Source organism: Ailuropoda melanoleuca, chromosome 12, assembly GCF_002007445.2.
Source record: "Ailuropoda melanoleuca isolate Jingjing chromosome 12, ASM200744v2, whole genome shotgun sequence".
Lineage (NCBI taxonomy): Eukaryota > Metazoa > Chordata > Mammalia > Carnivora > Ursidae > Ailuropoda > Ailuropoda melanoleuca.
In genome coordinates this window covers 68,718,416-68,739,050 of record NC_048229.1, presented here as the reverse complement: position 1 = coordinate 68,739,050, position 20,635 = coordinate 68,718,416, and the positions used below count along the sequence as shown (strand labels likewise).

Below are 20,635 nucleotides of genomic sequence, written 5' to 3'. Positions count from 1 at the left end.
CCCATGTAATGAAATCCGCGAAAGCGCTAGCCAACTGCCAATCCAACACTAACCGCTTATGCTCGGGCAACAGCTGTCATTATTTTTTCCCCTCTCAATGGGAAAGCAGCTGCCCCAGGTCCTGGTAAGGGGGGGCGAAACAGACCCCAAACCAGGAACCTCGAGTCCCAGAAAACGAGGCTGTGTCTTTAAGACGCATTCGTTCTTCTGGGAGTTGTAGTTTTACTGTGAAACGGAGCCACCTTCTCCCCTCACCTCCTTTCTCGAACTGAACTCACATGCCTTTAGGAAAGCGCTGCCCTCACCAGATCTGCGTACCCTTGTAATAAATAGCTCGGAGTTAGTTTTTGGGGGAGGAGAAGCCAGGACGGGCGGAGGGGTGAAACTACATTTCCCAGGGTGCGCCGCGAAGGGACAAGAAGCCACGCGTTAAAGAGCCCGCGGCGCCGAACGCCCAGCAGAGGCAGGTACGTCGGTCCCTGCGGGTTCCCGCTTCGCGCACCCCCTTTGCCCCATTGTTTTTCGGCTCACGCTCTCGGACCCGCAGGACCGAGCTGGGCCAGTGACCTCCAGGTTCTCGATAGGGAAGCGTGTCCCAGAACTCTGCCGGCGCCCCTGGGCGTCCCGTGGGTGTAGGGAGCGTCTTCAGGTCCTGCTACCGCTTGGTCTGGGTCGTTTCATTTTTTTTTTTTTTTTTTTTAAGATTTTATTTATTTATTTGACAGAGATAGAGACAGCCAGTGAGAGAGGGAACACAAGCAGGGGGAATGGGAGAGGAAGAAGCAGGCTCATAGCGGAGGAGCCTGACGTGGGGCTCGATCCCATAATGCCGGGATCACGCCCTGAGCCGAAGGCAGACGCCTAACCGCTGTGCCACCCAGGCGCCCCTGGTCTGGGTCTTTTCAGTGGGAGCTCTGGGACCTGGCCAGTTTCGTGGCACTTGAGGACGCCTGGGACAGGGAGGGATACGGGCCCCAGAGGCCCCTTACCCCTGAGCAGGTGGGGTGCTGGATGCCAGCGCTGCTGACTTGGCCTTGAGGCCGTGTCTCCTGCCTTAGTTTACCCCATCTGGGCTCAGTATTACGCACAAATCTCGGTTACAGGACATTTGCATAATTTACAAAGTGATTTTACTCCCAGTCAGCTTCTGTCTGCCTTTTTATTTTCCAGAAGGCAAATCAGATCCCTTCATGAGCCTGGTTTTTTTTTTTTTTCTTTTTTACCTTTAAAGCTCTAAAATGTAAAATCCCTGCCCCAACACTCTTCCAAAAGCATCTATGAAGAGGTTTTATTATTTTATTCTGTCCCTGGCTCCCCTTCCCTTCCAATTTTGGGGAGGGGGAAAATTGGCTGAGGACATTAAACTTGGCCTCAATAGATGAAGTGTTATTGAAAGTGGGCAGAATATTGCAATGAGCGCCGTATTCTTTTCTAAGTTTTCTGTAAACATCAGGTATGACAGGACATGGGCTGCAGGAGAGATGTCTTATTCCTACAGGGTGGTGAAGAACAAGAATGTTGGTGTTGGACACACCTGGCCTGCGTGTACCGGCTTTGAATGACTTTGAGCAGACTCCTTCCTCTCTCTGAGCTAGTTTCCTTATCTATGTCATGTGTGTGATAAGATCCAATTCAAAGGGCTACTGAGTCACCTGAGCTGATTCTGGTGTGCCATTAGAGTTGGTCCCTGAAAAAAGCACTCCCTGAGCTTTAGCCACCAGTATCATTCCACCTTTTGTGTTATCATAAAATACCCTTTCGGCTGATCTGGCGAGCCATGCTCCTTTGCCTCGCTTGATTTCCCTAGACCTTCCCTGATTTTTTTCATCTTTGGGTGCATCTTTGACCTGGAGAATATTTCAGAGGCTTCACTCCCATTGGCTTCAGGGTCAAGTTAAACTCTCCTGTTCCCTTTCCCTGCTGGAGAGAACTACCACTCACTGAGCCCCTGCTGTACGCCACATTGTTTCCATTTTATTTAATACTGGCAACAGTCCTAGGAGGTTGGTATCTTTGGCTTGCAGAGGTTAGGTAACCTGTTCAAAATCACACAGGAGGAGGCAGAGATGGGAACAGAGCCCGTAGGGCTGATTCTCAGCCTGGGACTGCTCTTTTGCCCTAAGTCTCTAGTAGGGTGCAGTCCAGATAGGCCTGCCCTCCTCCCTCTGGCCCTGATCTATCTATCACCTGTCCATGTCTCCCAGTCACTGCTGAGACCAAGACTGGGTTCAGATTTCCTGGGTCATTGGACCCTCCTTGGGACATTGCTTCCTTACTCCCTTTCAGCACCTTTGCTTGGGACCAAATATCATTACCACCATCACCTGAATAAGAAATGGAGTGACCCAGGTACGAGGCATGGCTGTAGCATCCGTTAACCTCTGTAAAGTGGAGTTAATAATACTCATCCTGCAGGGATGTTATGAGGTTGAAAAATCATAATGTCTTAACTCTGGGCCACAGTGGTGAGCTCAGTCCCAGTGGCTGTTATCATTAACATAGTCCTCATTTCATTATCACCTTGTAATTGTTTAGGCTTTATCATAATGGCTTATACACACGAGCACTTTCCATCTCTTTACTCCGTTCTTTCTGCCTTGTTCCCATAAAGTAGGTTCAGTGTAGTGGTTAAGAGAATGGACTCTGAAGAAAAGTGTCTGATTCAGTTTGGCTGTGCTCCTTGCCCACTGTGTGACCTTGGGCAAGTTACTTAATCTCTCTGTGGCTCAGTTTCTTAATCTTTGAGGATAAAGATAGTACTTTCCTGACATGAAGGTAGAGGTTCTTACAGTGATTTTTTTCCTTTGAAGGTGCCGAGAGAGGAATGATAATATACTCCCCATTTTGGTTCAGGTCCTTAGAGAAGCAGAGACCAAGATGGAACTAGAAGTGCAAGAGATTTATTGGGGAAGAGGGAAAAAGGGAAGGGAGCTAGAGGAGACAGGAAGAGCTGTCAGGCTGCTGCCTGTGAAGAAGCACCAGAGGGAGGGAGGGAGGGAGGGAAGGGGAGGGAGGAAGGAAGGAAGGAAGGAAGGAAGGAAGGAAGGAAGGAAGGAAGGGTGGAAAGGATCTCTGACTGTCTTGCAGTTCTGAGACAGTTTCTATTGGGTTGATAGGGACTCTAGGAGCCAAGGTTGCCTGTCACAGGATCCCCATCTTGCAGAAATGGGTCTGTGTTCACGTCCCTGCTGCACAGAGTCATTGATTGGTTGGGAACAGTTGGTGGGAAGTGTGGCCTCCATGTGAACAAGCTGGGGGCATTTGTCAGTTATCCTCTCTGCCTCAGGAGGCCTGAGAGTGTTGGGGGTGCTGGAGATCACACAGTGAGTTTGCGGTCAAGCTGGAATCCCACGAGGCTCCTTTACTGGAAAGGCCAGATGGACATCCTGGGGAATGCCTTTTTCCTCAGGTGGCTGGCCAAGATCTATAGCTCAGATTTCCCCTCTGGACTTCCCTCCTGGGCTTAGCAGGGAACAGAGCAATTTCTGTTAGTGGTGGAGGCTCTCCCTGAAAGCTGGTGGGAGTGTGGGTGTTGCTAAGTGGTGGTGTCTGTCAGCCCTAACCATAGGCTTGATGGCAGCAGAGTCTGGTGTGAGAGCTGCTGTTGCTGTTGGCTCTTAGTTGGAGCGTCAGCTGCCTACTGGACACACTCTGGGCACCTCCCCATGCTGAGCTCTGGAAGTCAGAGGGAAGAAGAGGTGGGGTGGGCTGCTTTGTGGGACAGCAGCCGGACCCCTGCCAGAGGTGGATGCCAGGGTACTTTTGAAGACTTGTCTATGGATGGTTTTGGGGGCTCTGGAGTCAGATTGATTTCCCATCTGGTAGGAGAGGAATGTTGAGGGGGATAGGAGAGGGCAAAGCCATAGCTTTGGCCCACTTTCTCCTCACTTGCTCAGAGTGCCCTAGAGGAAGATGGCTATCAGGTGGGTGGCAGGCCCCTTCTGGCTTGGACCTTCTGGGAGGGGAGGTTCCCTCTGAGGTCCCTGTAGTGGGCTCTGTTGGCACCCTGCCTTATCCTTTTGAACAGGCTGGTGCACCTCTCCCACAGCTGCTCTCTTATCCAAGGAATTGCCCTTGGCTTCGGGAGCCTGGGCGGTTAGAACACCTCACAGCCGACAACTGAATGAGGAGGGGCAGCGCTTTGCTTTAAGGTGGGACCCACTGTCAACCCCACCTTGCTCCCCTTGCTTCCTTTCCTGAGGAAATCACATGCATCCAGATTGAGAAAGTCAAAGATACACTCACACATAACCCAGCAATCCCATACCTGGGTATGCACTGGCAGAGATGAAGTCTTATGTTCACTCTAAACGTGCACACAAATGCTTGTAGCAGCTCTCTATTCATGATTCCCCAAACTTAGAAACAGCCCAGATGTCTTTCGATGGGTGGATGGAGAAACAGACCATGGACGCCAGTCCATGCAATGGGATACTGCTTGGCGAATAGAGAGAACTACTGATATGTGCAGTCAACTTGGATGAATCCCAAAGGCATCATGTTGCGTGAAAGAAGTCAACTGCAAAGATTACAGCCCTGGAGCACCTGGATGGCTCAGTCAATTAAGCATCTGACTCTTGATCTCAGCTCAGGCCTAGATTTCAGGGTCATGAGTTCAAGCCCCACATTGGGCTCTGTGCTGGGTATGGAGCCTACTTAAAAAAAAAAAAAAAAGATTACAGCCCAACCGTAGCTATGGGGAAGTGTGGTTGTCAGGGGTGAGGTGATGGAGAGGAGTATGCCCAAAGGGATAACATGCAAGAGTTTTTTTGGGTGCGAAAAGTAGTTGTGGCCACAAGAATCTATACAGTATGGGGCCTTTTTTCATTATTTATTTATTTATTTTGTCTTTTGTGGTTTTTTAGAGAGGGAGGGGAGGAGCAGAGGGAGAAGGAGAGAGAATCTTAAGCAGGGGCTTGATCTCAGAGCCCTGAGATCATGACCTGAGCTGAAATCAAGAGTTGGACGCTTAACTGATTGAGCCACCCACGTGCCCTGATACATGTGTTAAAATTAATAGAACTGTGTGCCAGAAGCAATCAATTTTAGGGTAAGATAATTTTTTTCAAAAGTTTACGCACACCTTTATCTGTGCCTCAGGGAGCCCCTCGACGTTGGCCAGAATGGAGCAGCCCACGGGGGTCGATTGGACGGTCATCATCCTGACATGCCAGTACAAGGATAGTGTCCACATCTTCCAGAGAGGTAGGGGACCCTCCCTCCCCACTTGGCCTCTGATGTAGAATCCCCATCATACCCTTACAGCCCCACGAGCCAGGAAGACCTGGGTTCAAGCCCAGATTCTGCTTTCTAGCCATGTGACCTCAAGACACATCGTGTCATTTCATTGAGACTCAGTTCCTTCATCTGTTAAATGGGACTGGTTGTACTTACCTCAGAGAGTTGGGTGAAGATCTAAAGAGCGACTCCATGAAAGGCTACTAAGTGTTTGCTTTGGCAGCACATATGTGGAAATTGGAACCGCATAGAGAAGGTTAGCATGGCTTCTCTGCAGGGAGAACACGCAGATCTGTGAAGCATTCCGTAGTTTTTACGAATATTGAATCATGACGTTGTACAGCTGAAACGAGTAGAATGTTATATGTCGCTTACACCTCAAAAGAAGCTCCTGAGTCAAAGAAGAGAAGATAGTGACTCTCAGTAGATTTGCTCTAGATGCATCGGACCAGGGTGGGGAGGCTGGGGGCCCGGCCCAGCTTGTGTTCTGCCCGCAGAGCTGGAGGTGCGCCAGAAGCGGGAGCAGATCCCGCCCGGGACGCTGTTACTGGCGGTGGAGGACCCTGAGACGCGCGTGGGCAGCGGAGGGGCCACCCTCAACGCCCTGCTGGTGGCTGCCGAGCACCTGAGTGCCCGGGCAGGCTTCACGGTGAGTGCTCACGGCGCGCCCTCGTCCGGCACACGTCCCGCTCAGAACCGTGATGGAGGCTTCAGACAGATTGTCTCCAAGGTCACCCACCTGCTCTTTGGGCTCCATGGCCTGGCCAGTTCAGCATCTGGTATCAATTTCTGTACCTCTAGATTGGGCAGACTCATCGGGGGGGAAGGGCAGAAGGCAGGGGCCGACTTTCCAGTAGTTTTGGTACATCAGAGCCAGGATCTCAAAATTAGGCTTTCTGGCTTCTCTTGAAAACTTCCATCTTGCTCTGCTGGCCTTTCCTTCCCCCATAGCAACTGTTTGCTGGAACTGGGATAGAGCTGCCCCCTTTGTGCAGGGCACAGGGGTCAGTGTCCCCACTGGGCCCACGCCCCCCCCACCCCAGCCCCTTCACTTGGCCACCTTGCTCTCCTGGCTCCCTGGCATAGGGAGTGAGGCTGGTCACAGGGACGGAGGTGGCAGTGGCAGGGGAGGCCACCACTGTGTGGTTGCCGTGGACCTGACTTACCGTGAGTCACCCAGCTAGCCCCATGTTCTTGCCTATAGCTTCCCCTAAAACATGGGGACAGAGGGGTGGCCCAGGTGGAGGGCCAGTAGCCTCCCTTATCCAGGAGGGGCCAGGGCTGCCCCTGCCTGCCTGTGGCCATTGGTCCTGACCTTGTCTTTTCGTCCTTTGGTACCGGAGTGGGTTTGTGTTGGGGTCTTTCCCTGGACAAGAGGACAGTATCCTTGGGTGCCGTCTGCCCAGGCTTCTGTCCACAGGGCTCTTCCACTTTCGACAGGTGGTGACAGCTGACGTCCTACACTCGGCCCGGATCCTCATCCTGCACATGGTAAGTAGAGGGCCACGCCGAAGGCCGAAACCATTGATCCTTGGGGTTAGATAGGTGTTTTATCTTTGTGTTTGTGCAAGGTGCTCATTGTGCAAATCCAGAAGAATCAAAATCAGAATTGATCCGACTGTCCAGAGGTAGGGAACAGACTGAATATAAGCAGCACATCCTCCTGGTGGGATGTTAGACAGTGATTTAAAAGTCCAGCTAACCCTATGCATTGGCCTGGAAAGGGACTTAACAGCTCTGTGACCTTGGACAAGTCACTTGACCCTTTCTTTCTAGGCCTTAGATTCCTCATCTGTAAAATGGGGATGGTAACAGTTTCTACTTCATTTGGAAGTGCTGAGGTGATCCACCTAAATGCTAAAACAGGGCCTGGCCTGGCCCACTCGCAGCATTCAGGCAATGTACTTTCATTGTTTACTGGGAAGAGCCAGCCACGCAAGTTTATATAAAATTAGCTCAACTTTTTTTATAAAAGACTTTATTTATTTGAGAGGGAGAGAGAAAGCACAAGTTGGGGGAGAGGCAGGCAAAGGCAGAGGGATAAGCAGACTCCCTGCTGAACAGGGAGCCCGATGTGGGACTCGATCCCAGGACCCTGGGATCATGACCTGAGCCAAAGGCAGACGCTTAACCCACTAAGCCACCCAGGCACCCCGATCTCAGCTTTTTAATTAGAAATTTTTTGTTAAACTTTCTTCAGCCATTCTTATTCTTTTCTTTCTTTCTTTCTTTTTTTTTGTTTAGTTTTTTAAAGAGATTTATTTATTTATTCGAGAGAGAAAGAGAGAGAACATGCATGTACACACGGGTGAGTGAGGGGAGGGGTGCAGGGAGAGAGAGAATCTTTCCCTGCTTGCATGGAGCCCATGCCATGCAGGGCTTGATCTCACAACCCTGAGATCAGGACCTGAGCCAATATCAAGAGTCAGTCGCTTGCGCCACCCAGGCGCCCCTTGTTTAGATTTTTTTTTTTTTTTTTTTAAANGGGCTCGATCCCGTAACGCCGGGATCACGCCCTGAGCCGAAGGCAGACGCTTAACCACTGTGCCACCCAGGCGCCCCTAGATTTTTTTTTTTAAGATTTTATTTATTTATGTGACAGAGAGACAGCCAGCGAGAGAGGGAACACAGCAGGGGAGTGGGAGAGGAAGAAGCAGGCTCCCAGCGGAGGAACCCGATATGGGACTCGATCCCAGAACGCTGGGATCACTCCCTGAGCCGAAGGCAGACGCTTAACGACTGCGCTACCCAGGCGCCTCTGTTTAGATTTTTTAAAAGTAATCTCTTCACCCAATGTGAGGCTCTAACTTACAATCCCTAGATCAAGAGTCATATGCCATACCGCCTGAGCCAGCCAGGTGCCCTTTTAATTGGAATTTTGATTAAGATGAGTATAGATCCACTTGCAAGAAATAATAGAGAGAGAAGCCTTTGCAAACTTTGCCCACATTCCCCCAGGGCTAATATTTTTGAGAACTGTAGTACAACCACAGCTAGAATATTGACACTGATATAATTCCCAATCTTTCCCCCTAGTTTTACTTGTAGTTGTGTGTGCGTGTTAAGTTCTCTTGTCTCCATCTTCTCATAATCTCATTAAAGAATTAAAGAAAAATCGGAAAGGATATAGCTCAAATGAGGGCAACGGCTATTATCCCTGAGGAATTGTTTTCTTTTTGCAGAGCTGCACTTTCTAATTTTTCACCATAATCATGTAATCAAAAACATTATAAGCAAAAATTCTGATAGGACGCCTGGGTGGCTCAGTCGGTTAAGTGTCTGCCTTCAGCTCAGGTCGTGATCTCAGGGTCCTGGGATCGAGCCCTACGTTGGGCTCCCTGCTCAGCGGGGAGTCTGCTTCTCCCTCTCCCTCTGCCTCTGCCCCTGCTTGTGTTCTCTTTCTCTCAAGTAAATCAATTAATTAAAAAAACCCCGAGAAAACGCATTTTACTTTAAGATTTTAAGTATCTCTACACCCAACATGGGGCTTGAGTTCACAATCCTGAGACCAAGAGTCACACGTGCCACCGACTGAGCCAGCCAGGCACCTGAGAAAACACATTTTAAAAGTCTTCTAGCTAAGTGGCTTCCTGCCTTGCCCAGCTGATAGGGTGTCCCCAGGCTCTCTGCCCTAAGGGTTCTTTCTCCTGTCCCTACTCCTCCCTAGGGCCGAGATTTCCCTTTTGACGACTGTGGCCGGGCCTTCACCTGCCTCCCTGTGGAGAACCTCCAGGCTCCGGTGGAGGCCGTGGTCTGCAACCTGGACTCTTTGCTGGACATCATGAGCCATCGGGTAAGGCTGGCGGCGACCACGGGCCCTCATCCCAGAGAGAGCCACACCTCTCCCACGGCCCCATCGGCTATGCAGTCTGTGCTGGTGTAGACAGGAGATGCCAGGAAGAACGGCTTTGGGGGTGTCCGGACTTAGAGCTTCAGGAAGTTAGTCTTGGCCATGCTGGTGGGGAGGTGTGGCCCTCAGAGTAGAGAGAAGGACCAGCCTCGGCACTGCTGGTCAGGGGAGGCCCCGTTACCTCAGCAGCCAGAGTCCTCCTGGACAGGCCACATCCGGGTTGTGTGGGAGCAGAGGGAGGGCTGGGCCAGGCCACTGGCTACAGGCTTTCTCTCCCCTGCAGCTGGGCCCGGGCTCCCCACCAGGTGTGTGGGTTTGCAGCACCGACATGCTGCTGTCTGTTCCTCTGAACCCAGGTGAGCCTGAGAAGCCTCGAGACTGCCTACCCTAGCCCTAGCCAGACACCTTTCTTCATTTGGTCTCTGAGCCTGGCCTGCTGTTCTATTCAGAAGGGAAGCTGTGGGGAGCATGAAGCCCAGACCCAGAGGCAGAGCTTCCCTCCCCGCACTGGGCTTCCCTCTGCCTGGCTAGAGAATGGAGACACCCCACCCTGCCCCTTCAGCCCTACAGGGCTCTGTGGAAGAATTTTGGAGGGGAGGTGGTGTCATTCTTCCAGAGGAATGTCCATTTGTCTTTGGAAACCATATTCCCTTTAGAGGTGTCCGGATGCCCCTGCCCTGAGCTCTTGCTTCCTTCTGGCTGGGGCCCCCTGCCTTGGGTTGGGGCCCCCAGGGAACCTCCTAACTGCCTCACTCACAGGGATCAGCTGGGACAACTTCCGGGGAGCCAGAGTGATTGCCCTTCCAGGGAGCATGGCCTATGCCCGGAACCATGGTGTTTACTTCACTGACTCCCAGGTAGTGCCCCTGGGACAGTGGTGTGGACAGCTGAACCATCTGGATTGGCCTCCTGGTCCAATGCTTGGGGAAGCCTCTCATCCTTGGCTTTCTGGCATGGTCTGGATTTGCAGCAGTTCCCCTGTAAACAGCCCTTGTGCTTACATAGTCTTGCCAAACACGAATCGTGCACCAGCCATGTGCTAGGTTCTGTGTTCCTGCTCGGGGCTGCGAAGACATTCAAAGCCTGCCCTCTACCGTCGGGGGGTGGGAGTCTCTGGCGCTGTGGTCCCTGGGAGCCCACTGGGACCTGCCAGACTTCGTCCTAGGTTTTCATTTGGAGAACACCTAGCGATGCCCTCCTTGCTGATCCTCTCTTGCTCCTTTCCCTAACTCTGTTTTCTCCCCCCACATAGGGCTTCGTTTTGGACATTTACTACCAGGGCAGCGAGGCAGAGATACAACGGTGTGCCAGGCCGGATGGGCGAGTGCCGCTGGTACGGTTGCCAGACCCACACTGGGGGCTTTGGAGACCTTATAGGATAAGGAAGGGAGGGTTTGGCTTCCTGCTCAGGGCAGAGCTTCACTCCTTCCAGAAGATTCTGGGGCAGGCTAGAACTAGAATCTGAGTAAGGTCTAGAATGCCCTGAATGCCAGTAGAGCTAGAATCTGAGGAAGGTGTGGCCTTGGAATTCGGGGTCTTGTCCCGAACCAGAAAGGCTAGAACCAGAGTGTGGGTAATTTCGGGAGTACAGTTGGGAGGAAGTCTAGAATTGGATTTGGGGGATCCTTCTAGAATGAAAGACAAGGATAGGACTGTTGGGGTAGGGTTTGGGACTGGACCTTGAGGATGATAGGGAACTAGTTCTCGTTCTCGGTCTCTAGTTCAGGAAGGCCTGAAAATTGAGGGGGAGGTGTCAGAACGTGCCTGTTGAGGGGTCCCTGAGTGGGAGTCACTCCCTAAAAGCCTGGAGCCCGGGTGTTGGAGTGACCCAGAGACAAAGGACCCTGCTTGGTATGGCAGCCAACCTTGCCTGGCCCATCTGCATGTGCTTTTCCCGCCTCAGGCCCAAGCCTGGCCCCAGTGTCCCCCCCCCCACCTGACCCTGACCTCTCCAGGTCTCTGGGGTCGCCTTCTTCTCTGTGGAGACTGCTGAGCACCTCCTGGCCACCCATGTGAGCCCACCCTTGGATGCCTGCACCTACATGGGCCTGGACTCTGGAGCCCGGCCTGTCCAGGTGACTGGGGGTGTGGGCTGGGGTCCCCTGGCCTTGGATAGAGGCCCTGACACTGGCAGCCTGGTTGCATGGCCTTGGGCCTGTCCCTTTCACTCTCTGGGTCAGTGTCTCTGGGCATGGGACTGCCCGAGCTCAGCCTAGGAACCTTCCCAATAGCTATGCTTCCTACCCCTCTCCTAGCTGTCTCTCTTTTTCGACATCCTGCTCTGCATGGCCCGGAACGTGAGCAGGGAGGACTTCCTGGTGGGGCAGCCCCCGGAGATGGGGCAAGGTGATTCGGACATCGCGGGTTATCTGCAGGCTGCCCGGACTGAGCTGTGGAGGGAACTTCGCAATCAGCCCCTCACCATGGGTGGGTACTGCCTCTCAGCGCTCTGGGGTGGGAAGACCACGGGAGTGAGGACCCCTAGGGTGAGGCTGCTGCCTGCCTGGCCCCCAGGCTCCTGGACCAGGCAGGCCTAGTGGATTCCAGACAGTTACCTTCTCCTAAGCCAGAACCCATAACCCTCTTCCCTTCTTCCTTTGTCTCCCTCCTGGGCTCCAGTCCCCGTGTTTCTACTTTCTAGCTGTGTGACTTGGACAGGTGGCTGAGCCTCTCTGGATCTCACTCCCCCATGGACACAATGGGCTCATTGGCATGCCTGCCTTCCCAGGGCCTAAGATGTGTCTTCCGGTGGGAGGCCTGGTCTGGCTTCAGAGCTGCAGCAGGCATGGGGCTGGGGTCAGTCCTTGTATCTTTACAGCTTATGTCCCTGACGGCAGCTACAGCTACATGACCAGCTCGGCCAGTGAGTTCATGTGCAGCCTTACGTGCCCAGGGGCTCCCAGGGCCCGGGTGGTGCACTCCCGGGTGGAGGTAAGACCTGCCTGGAGGGAGGGCTAGCGGAAGTGCCTGCTGGGGTACCTGCGGACAGGTGGGGTGGGGCTTCAGGAAAGGGAAGGGATAGCCCGTGCTTGGAACAGATCACCTATGAGTGTAGGCGTAATTATTCTCATTATTCACATGAGGCACTGGAGGCTCAGAGAGGTTAAGCCACAGAGCCAATAGGTGGCCAGGTTTGCCTGACTGAGAAACTAGAGGAGACTCCCTCCACGCTTTCTGCGGGGTCTGTTTGGGGAGCCAGTCCCACTGGACGTGATGGGCCTGGGTCAGTGGCCTGAGCTGAGGAAGCGGGCAGGAAGAGTTCATAGGTGGCCCTCAGGGTGGCAGGGGTAGGGGTAGCTGGATATGTGGGAGAGGGCTCCTGGGAGAGCTGTCATCTGTGGGGTGGGGGGGAACCTCGGTTGCTGAGTGCAGATTTGCTCTGGAAGAGGATTCAGGCAGAGCATGCCGCTGGGGGAGGGGCATGAACAGGGCGGGATGGGAGCTGGCCTGAGCTCGGGGCCAGGGCAGGTGGATCTGGCTGGCTGTCAGGCTCAGAGAGCAGCAGGAATTCTGGCTGGGGCCTTGGATGCGGGGGGGATTGGGCAGCCCTGGGCCTGGGGCCCTCATAACCTCCTCCCTGGCTTCACAGGAGCCGGAGCTCCTGGGCGCGGGGAGCTCTGTGGTCAGCTGCCTGCTGGAAGGCCCAGTCCATCTGGGTGCTGGGAGTGTCCTGCAGCACTGCCACCTGCAGGTGAGGCCAGAGAGCAGGGCAGAGGGAGGGCAGCGCGGCAGGGGCCAGGGTCCTGTGTGTGCTGGGGGCGCTAAGCGCGGTGCTAGATAGGATGCCTGCCTTTTCTTCTTCCAGGGCCCCGTTCACATCGGCCCCGGCTGCCTGGTGAGTGGCCTGGACACGGCCCAGTGCGAGGCCCTGCATGGCTTGGAGCTGCGTGACCTCGTCCTGCAGGGACACCACGTGCGACTGCATGGCGCCCCTGGCCGTGTCTTCACCGTTGTTGGCCGTCTGGACAGCTGGGAGGTAGGTGTCCACCCCACCTCCCTCACCGTCCATCTTAAGGCTTTGGGGAGCCCCGAGGGTCCCAGCCCAGCTCCCACGCCACTGCAAGTCTCTCTGAGCACTAGCCTGAGGGATAGGGGGTAAGGAGGGTGTGGCCAGTAGCCTCAGCAGGCCCTTCCCTCCCTCCTTGTCTGCTCTGTGTGGTGGGGTGGGTGGGGATTTTTATGCCCATGTTACAGGCCAGACACTGAGGCTCAGAGAGGGTGGTGACCCGCCTTGGACTGCAGAGCCAGTTCTGGTGGGATGGACCTAGAGGCAGGATTCCGCTCCAAGTTCTGCACCTGGGCAGGAACATTGAGGCCCCAGAGCTTGACACAGTGTTGCAGGACTTGCTTGTGTATGTGCCTGTCTCTCTTCCTGTTCCCTCTGGCCTTAGTGTCCCTCACCCCTTCCTGTGGCCCCGGAAGCCCTGACTGCCTCCTCCTCTTCCCTCAGAGACAGGGGACAAGAACGTATCTCAACATGTCCTGGAGTGAATTCTTCCAGAAGACAGGCATTCGGTAAGGTGGATGGCCCCAATGGACCTCCAGGGGTCGAGGCAGCCAGGGGCTCATGCCTGCCCTTGCTTCTGTCCCAGAGCAGCATCTGGCCCCGCAACCATCCCTGGGGTAGTTTAGGGCAGCCTGATTTGCCCCAGCATCGTCCTGGGCAACTCCAAATTCCTGGCTCTGCTCAGGCTTTGGGATTTTGTTCAGTGGTCTGGGAAAGGAGGCAAGGCAGCTGGGCCTCCTTTTCTGAACTGTCCCCTTGGGCTGCCTCTGGAGGAGTTGGTCCTGTCCCCACGAATGAGCCAGCTCCCAGCTGACAGGCAGTCAGGGCTTGGTGACCAGGCAGGAGCCCTTGCTTCCCCCTGCTAATGTGCCTTTTCCCCACATCAGAGACTGGGATCTGTGGGATCCAGACACTCCGCCTGCAGAGCGTTGCCTTCTTAGTGCCCGCCTCTTTCCCGTGCTCCACCCCTCGAGGGCCTTGGGGCCCCAGGACATGCTGTGGATGCTGGACCCCCAGGAGGATGGGGGCAAGGCCCTAAGGGCCTGGCGGGCCTGTTGGCGTCTGTCCTGGGAGCAGCTGCAGCCGTGCCTGGACCGGGCCGCCACTCTGGCCTCCCGCCGGGACCTGTTCTTCCGCCAGGCCCTGCGTAAGGCGAGGCATGTGCTGGAGGCCCGGCAGGACCTCAGCCTGCACCCGCTAATCCAGGCCGCTGTCCAAGAGGGCTGTCCTGGGCCCCTGCTGGCCATGCTGGACCAGGGTGAGTGTGCTGGAAAGCCTGCCCCACCATCACCTGCCCTACCTGCCCTCTGGGTCATCAATCTGAGGGTACTAGAGAGCCCAGAGACTTTAAAGCAGGGGAGAGATGCAGTTCCCACTAACTTTGTGGGAAGTTTCATCTGTGTCAGTGGGCAGTTGGTGAGAGGCTGAGGACTGGGGCTGAGCCTGCATGTTCTGCAGTGGGTTGGGATGTGGTTGGCTCCATGAGGAGGCCCAGGCACGCTGGCTAGGGCCAGCCAGGCACGGGCAGCACCTCATTGTGCCTATTTCAGCTGGTTTGTGGTGGGGCTGAGACTAAACGCAGATGGTGTGACTCTGGAGCCTGAGCTCCTAACCACATGGACATCCCAGGTGAGGCATGAAGAGGCACATCTGGGATGGGGCTGATGAGAAGAACCTTTCTGGGCAGAGAAGCAGGAAACATTCATAGGCAAGGCTGCATCTTGGGCAAAAGTGAAGAGGTGTGAGGGACCTGGAGTGTTTGGGGATTGCCAAGTAGTCTTCTGGGGCAGAGGGCGTTGGGGGCAGGCCCCCTCCCCCACCACACTGACTCCTGGTCTCGCAGTTGCAGCTGGTGCGGGAGACCCTGGTGTGGCAGCCCGGGCTCTGGCCTGTGTGGCTGATGTCCTGGGCTGCATGGCAGAGGGCCAAGGAGGCTTACGGAGTGGGCCAGCGGCCAACCCTGGGTGGATGCGGCCCTTCTCGTACCTGGAGTGTGGAGATCTGGTGGGGGGTGTGCAGGCGCTGGCCCAAGAGCGGGACAAGTGGCTGAGCAGGTGGGTGCTAATGACGTCAAAACCTTTGGAGAGGTCCCTGGCCGTCCTTGGAGGTGGAGACCCAGAGAGGTAGGGCGTCCTCCTCCCCAGGGTTACCCAGGGCAGTCAGGTCCTCAAGCCCAGGCAGTCCACCCCCAGCTTGGCACTCCATGCCACCATCTCTCCCTTCCCTCTTGGCAGGCCAGCCTTGCTAGTGCGAGCTGCCCGCCACTACGAGGGAGCTGGGCAGATTCTGATCCGCCAGGCTGTGATGTCAGCCCAGAACTTTGTCTCCACGGAGCCAGCAGAGCTGCCAGCCCCTGGGCAGTGGGTGGTGGCCGAGTGCCCGGCTCGTGTGGATTTCTCTGGTGAGTCCTTTGTGGGGGCTGGGGGTGAGGGTAGCCACCCCAGAGCTGGGCTGGCAGCCCTTGTGACCCACTCGGTCTTGTCCAATTGCCGAAGGTGGCTGGAGCGACACGCCACCCCTTGCCTACGAGCTTGGTGGTGCAGTGCTGGGTTTGGCCGTGCGAGTGGATGGCCGCCGGCCCATCGGGGCCAGGGCACGCCGCATCCCAGAGCCCGAGCTGTGGCTGGCAGTGGGGCCTCGGCAGGACAAGATGGCCATGAAGATAGTGTGCTGGAGCCTAGATGACCTGCAGGATTACTGCCAGCCCCATGCCCCAGGTCAGGGCACTTGTGACATCTACAGGTGGGGATGGCACTCCTCGCCAGCTAAGGGATGGGGGCAGAACCTTGGAGACTCTGCAGGCCACAGAGGCCCGGCCTGAGGCTGACGCGGTCTGGTGGTGGAGCCCCGGAGTCATCCTGCCTGGGTGCATATAGGCACAGGAGGTAGGGCTGGCACATTTGCCTCTGCTGGGAGACCAGAGGCCCTTTTATGGCTTAGAGATGGGGCCTACAGTACTGTTAGGCTTTTGTCCCCCAGTGAGCCCCATGCTGGGCTGGACAGTAGTGGAGGTGGCTTGGGGTATCTGCTTCTGCCCTTGGAGATCAAATTCTTTGCTGGTTCCTCTTCAGGGGCTCTGCTGAAGGCAACCTTCATCTGTGCGGGGATCGTGCATGTCGGCTCCAAGCTTTCGCTGAGAGAGCAGCTGTTGCACACCTTCGGGGGTGGCTTCGAGCTTCACACCTGGTCTGAGCTGCCCCATGGCTCTGGTCTTGGTGAGCAGGCTCTGTCTTCCTGCTGCCCATCAATTGCATTCGCAACCTCCTGCCTCACGTCTGATCCCCTCCCCGGCCTCTGCCCAGCAGGGGGAGTGGGTGGGGCAGGACTGGGCGGGGCAGAGCTGTTTCACGCTTGGTGTCTTCCTCTGCACCCTGCAGGCACAAGCAGCATCCTGGCAGGCGCAGCCCTGGCTGCCTTGCAGAGAGCCGCAGGCCGGGTGGTAGGCACCGAGGCCCTGATCCATGCAGTGCTGCACCTGGAACAGGTGCTCACCACAGGTATGGGACTGCCCCAGGGCAGGAGGGAGGTCATGGGCATTTTCCCAAGGCCCTTCAGGGGCTCCCTGGCCTTGCAGATAGCCACATAACTGTACTACTCCTTAAAGTGGTTACAATGTCCGTCTTACACTCTGACCCTTTCTGGTTGGTTTTCGTCTTGAAATGTTTCAACCTCCAAGGGCCTGATGCTTTAGGAGCACCCATTAAGTGCCAGATTCTGTGCTGCAGCTTGCATGTGCCTTATTATGTACCTGTTATATTAGGTGCTATTCCTCGTGATTCTGTCCCCACCTAGGGCTGTCCCTCAGGATGGGGCTGGGTAAAGGTGGTTTTGGAATAGGGGACAGAACTTTTAGCATGCCTTCTGGCTGGCCCCTTGCCCCTCCCGTGGGCTATGGTTATTTGTGCCCCCCACTACCGTTTGGGGGGTGCGCAGAGGGCCCAGCACGTGGCTGTGGTCATAATGGAATGTTACTAGCACCCTCCTCTTCCACACCACCTTGGCCCCTTGGAATCCATACACAAGGGAGAGCGGCTGGAGGTTTATCAGACTCCAGATCCTATGGCACTGTGGTCAAGTCAGGACGCAGGGCCTCACCTTCATGATGCTGGGAAGGAGGCTACTGGAAAGATGAATAGATGCCTGACTGTGGCATCTCCTCCGGCCACTTTGTAGCCCAGCCTCCTCCTTTCATTGCCGTGATTTCACACCCCAGAATGGGTAGTCATTAGCGGGGGTGGGGGGGGCTTTTCAGTTTCCTTCTAAGGTGTACCATTCAAATCCCTCATTTGGTGAATTGACAGCGATTTATTAAGTATCCACTCTGTGTTGGGCATTGGGGATAAAATGAGCAAAAACAGGGTCCTTGCCTTCAGAAGTCCTGTGGTCTACTGGAGACAGACCTTAATCAACAACCACTCAAACGAACGTATGATTACAAGCTATGCTGAGTGCTCTGAAGGAGAGGCGTGCCGGTAAAGAATCCTTGACATTTGGGGCCTGACACCAATTGCCATGTCTTGGCTGTAAAGTTCCAGATGCTTCCTGCCATTGGCATTTTGTACTTTAAATCCTTGCAGGCCCTTCCCCAGATATGAAAGGCCTATCTCAGAATTATCTCAAATAATACCACTTTTATACAGCTTCAAGAGGAAGAAATCCATACCGTTCATTGCTAACTCAAGATGTGAACAAGCTCTTTCAAGTTCAGTGAGAGATGCTGAAAAGCTAATTTCTAACATCAACACCCTTTATCAGTAAAGACAGGGTGCAGGGGCCTGTTAGGCCGCAGGGAAAGTCCTATGTCATCTCTCCTGGAGGGGAGAAGTTTACTGTTAGGGCTTACCCTTTGATGTGGTTTACCCCAATTCCATTTACAGTTAGGTCTGCAACAGAACTTGGGCCTTGTGAGTTCCAAGCTTGGCTCTGGAGCGAAACCCTTTCCCCTGGCTGGGCTTGTCCTGTTCCCAGATCTGGGGGCAGAAGTTGCACAGCTCACCTGGCCCAGCCTGAGCTGGAGGAAGCTGTCTTCCCACACTGGTCCTTGCCAGGGGTGCAGGGCTGGGAGCTGGGGCTGGGAGACAGAAGTTGAGCCAGATAGGCTCCAAAAGTGATGGGACCATGGGCTTACAGGAGGTGGCTGGCAAGACCAAGTGGGTGGCCTAATGCCTGGCATCAAGGTGGGGCGCTCCCGGGCTCAGCTGCCACTGAAGGTGGAGGTGGAAGAGATCACTGTGCCTGAGGGCTTTGTCCAGAAGCTCAATGACCACCTGCTCCTGGTATACACTGGCAAGACCCGGCTGGCACGGAATCTGCTGCAGGTGAGCCCTGGCCCCAGGAGCAAGGACAGAGGCAGACGGCTCAGCTGGGCCCAGATCCTTACTGCCTCCCTCCTGCCCCGTCTGCAGGATGTACTGAGGAGCTGGTATGCCCGGCTGCCTGCCGTCGTGCAGAACGCCCACAGCCTGGTACGACACACTGAGGAATGTGCTGAAGCCTTCCGCCAAGGTGAGGTGCTTCTTGCCTGTGTCTCAGGGCAGCAGGAGTGAGTACCTTGTTGCCTGGGGGTCTGACGCCAGGAGGCTTTGCAGGCTCGGCTCAGGCCCCATGTATGAGGCCCCTGGAGATAGAAGCCTACTGTCTTCTGTCCTCTGCAGGGTCTCACACTTAGATGGGAGCCATATCTTAGGATAACACTTGCATCATGAGGAAGGCCTCCAGCCCCACCAAGCAGGCAGCACACTAGGGAGGAGGCTCAGCCCCATTGTTGAATTCCAGGGTCAGTAGATCAGGGTTCCATGTGTGTGACTACCTTTTGCCAAATACTGGATTGGGCCCCATGCCAGCTGCTCTATGCACTTTAGTCCTCAAACAACCCTCTGTGGTGGGCTTTATCACTCCTGTTTCCAGCCAGCACTGTACCTAGCTTTTTAACCATGACACTGGTTAAGTAGGGCCTCTTGGCACCTCATTTTGTCTACAAAGGGGTGTTGAAGGAATATCCTGGCTCAGGCAGGCCACTCCCCTCCGTCCCCTCTCCAGGGAGCCTGCCTCTGCTGGGCCAGTGCCTGACCTCATATTGGGAGCAGAAGAAGCTCATGGCTCCAGGCTGTGAGCCCCTGGCTGTGCGGCGTATGATGGATGTCCTGGCCCCCCACGTGCATGGCCAGAGCCTGGCAGGGGCAGGTGGCGGGGGTTTTCTCTATCTGTTGACCAAGGAGCCGCGGCAAAAGGAGGCTCTGGAGGCTGTTCTGGCCAAGACTGAGGTACCTGATGGTGTTGGGGGGTGTGGTAATTGGTGGGGGATAGGAGCCCTCACCATGGCCCACCACTAACCAGGGGCTACAACTACAAGTCCCCCTGACCACCTTGCATCATGAGATTTGTGGCCTGAGACTTGCCCAGAGCCTCTGTCCTCTAAAAACCTCCTGTCCTTTGCTCCCAGGGCCTCGGGAACTACAGCATCCACCTGGTAGAAGTGGACACTCAGGGCCTGAGCCTGCAGCTGCTGGGGGGTGAGACCTCAACCTGATGCTCCTTCCCAGACGGCTTGTCCATCTGTAAGAGGAGAAAACCTGGAGCTACAGTGGCCCCGCCTTTCCTTCCCCCATGGGAGTGTCAGCCTTCTACTCTCTACACCTTTTTGTGAACCTGCTCCCAACGGAAGCCAGCAAACGTAAGCTTGGACCCAGCCCTTTCTGGAGCTTGGTGAAACACATGGTGTCTGGGAATAGGACTGTGATCTCCTGGTGGACCGTGGCCTAGGCTTGGCCTCTGCTCCATCTGGACATAGGAAAGTCCTAAGCTCAGTGTCCCATGTGGCCTTTACAAATCTATGGTCCACATTGGGCCTTGCCCTCCTCACTCTCCATGAGGGCCTGGAAAAAGGATGACCAGCTTTAGCAGATGGCTGGGGTCCCTTGATAAGACCAACCCTGAAGAGGCTCTTTGAGGTACTTCCTGTGGCCTTCCTTAGAGGTCAGGCTTTTGCCTAAGAGACTTCCTGTTCAACATTCATTCCTAGGCTGACTTGATGGGGGGAGTGGGAATAGGGGTGTGGGTCCATATTCTTGTTTGTGGCCATGAGCCAATGCGGTCTCACAGCCAATCACTGCTAATAGAGGCCTTAACCGTTAACACTACAGACTATGCCACATGACCCAGTGCTTATGGGCAATTGGTTCTCAGGCCTGCCACCTTCTTGGAATAAATTTGCTCTGCCCTTCCAGGTTGTTTTCATAAAGCTCTTTTTTGTTCCTGCCAGGAGTAATTCCCACTTGCCTTGGTATTGTGGGAAATACCCCCTGGGATGACCCAGCTTTTGGTGCTAAGGGCCCAAGAGGGGGATGAGGATCCAGGATTAGACAAGGTTGAGGTGCATGCTTTCATGTGGTCCTGACGGTGGCTGTGCGCCCCTCTGGGTGCAGGAAGAGGCTGCGGCTTTAGGTTTTGCCTTCACACCTTAGGGCAACTGGTGGACCCCACTTGCCCTATAGCATCCAGCCCTCTCTGCAAACAGCATGCTGGCATCTCTCCAAGGAGTG

General features: G+C 55.0%; 1 protein-coding gene and 1 non-coding gene across 6 annotated transcripts; both read left to right on the top strand.

Moving 5' to 3' along the window:
• The first annotated feature begins 298 nt into the window (after positions 1 to 298).
• Positions 299 to 19,678, top strand: FCSK (fucose kinase). 5 transcript variants are annotated; one of them, XM_034638878.1, is made up of 24 exons: positions 306 to 467; positions 5,101 to 5,205; positions 5,736 to 5,887; positions 6,679 to 6,729; positions 8,906 to 9,031; positions 9,372 to 9,444; positions 9,848 to 9,945; positions 10,341 to 10,421; positions 11,044 to 11,163; positions 11,344 to 11,515; positions 11,907 to 12,019; positions 12,678 to 12,779; positions 12,894 to 13,064; positions 13,539 to 13,603; positions 13,982 to 14,352; positions 14,938 to 15,148; positions 15,329 to 15,495; positions 15,590 to 15,811; positions 16,166 to 16,309; positions 16,472 to 16,591; positions 18,225 to 18,412; positions 18,500 to 18,599; positions 19,134 to 19,357; positions 19,537 to 19,678. In XM_034638878.1, the coding sequence occupies exons 2-24, from the start codon at positions 5,124 to 5,126 to the stop codon at positions 19,621 to 19,623; spliced, it is 3,240 nt and encodes a 1,079-aa protein (XP_034494769.1). In that variant the 5' UTR covers positions 306 to 467; positions 5,101 to 5,123; the 3' UTR covers positions 19,624 to 19,678. The 5 variants fall into 5 exon arrangements, with proteins under 5 accessions (XP_034494773.1, XP_034494772.1, XP_034494770.1 ...); XM_034638882.1 differs by lacking the exons at positions 19,134 to 19,357; positions 19,537 to 19,678 and adding an exon at positions 18,749 to 19,056 and having other exon boundaries at positions 299 to 467; XM_034638881.1 differs by lacking the exon at positions 19,134 to 19,357 and having other exon boundaries at positions 300 to 467; positions 19,537 to 19,671.
• LOC117795376 lies at positions 5,446 to 5,552 on the top strand. Its single transcript, XR_004619343.1, has one exon. It is a non-coding gene; the product is annotated as a U6 spliceosomal RNA (small nuclear RNA).
• Positions 19,679 to 20,635: the final 957 nt, after the last annotated feature.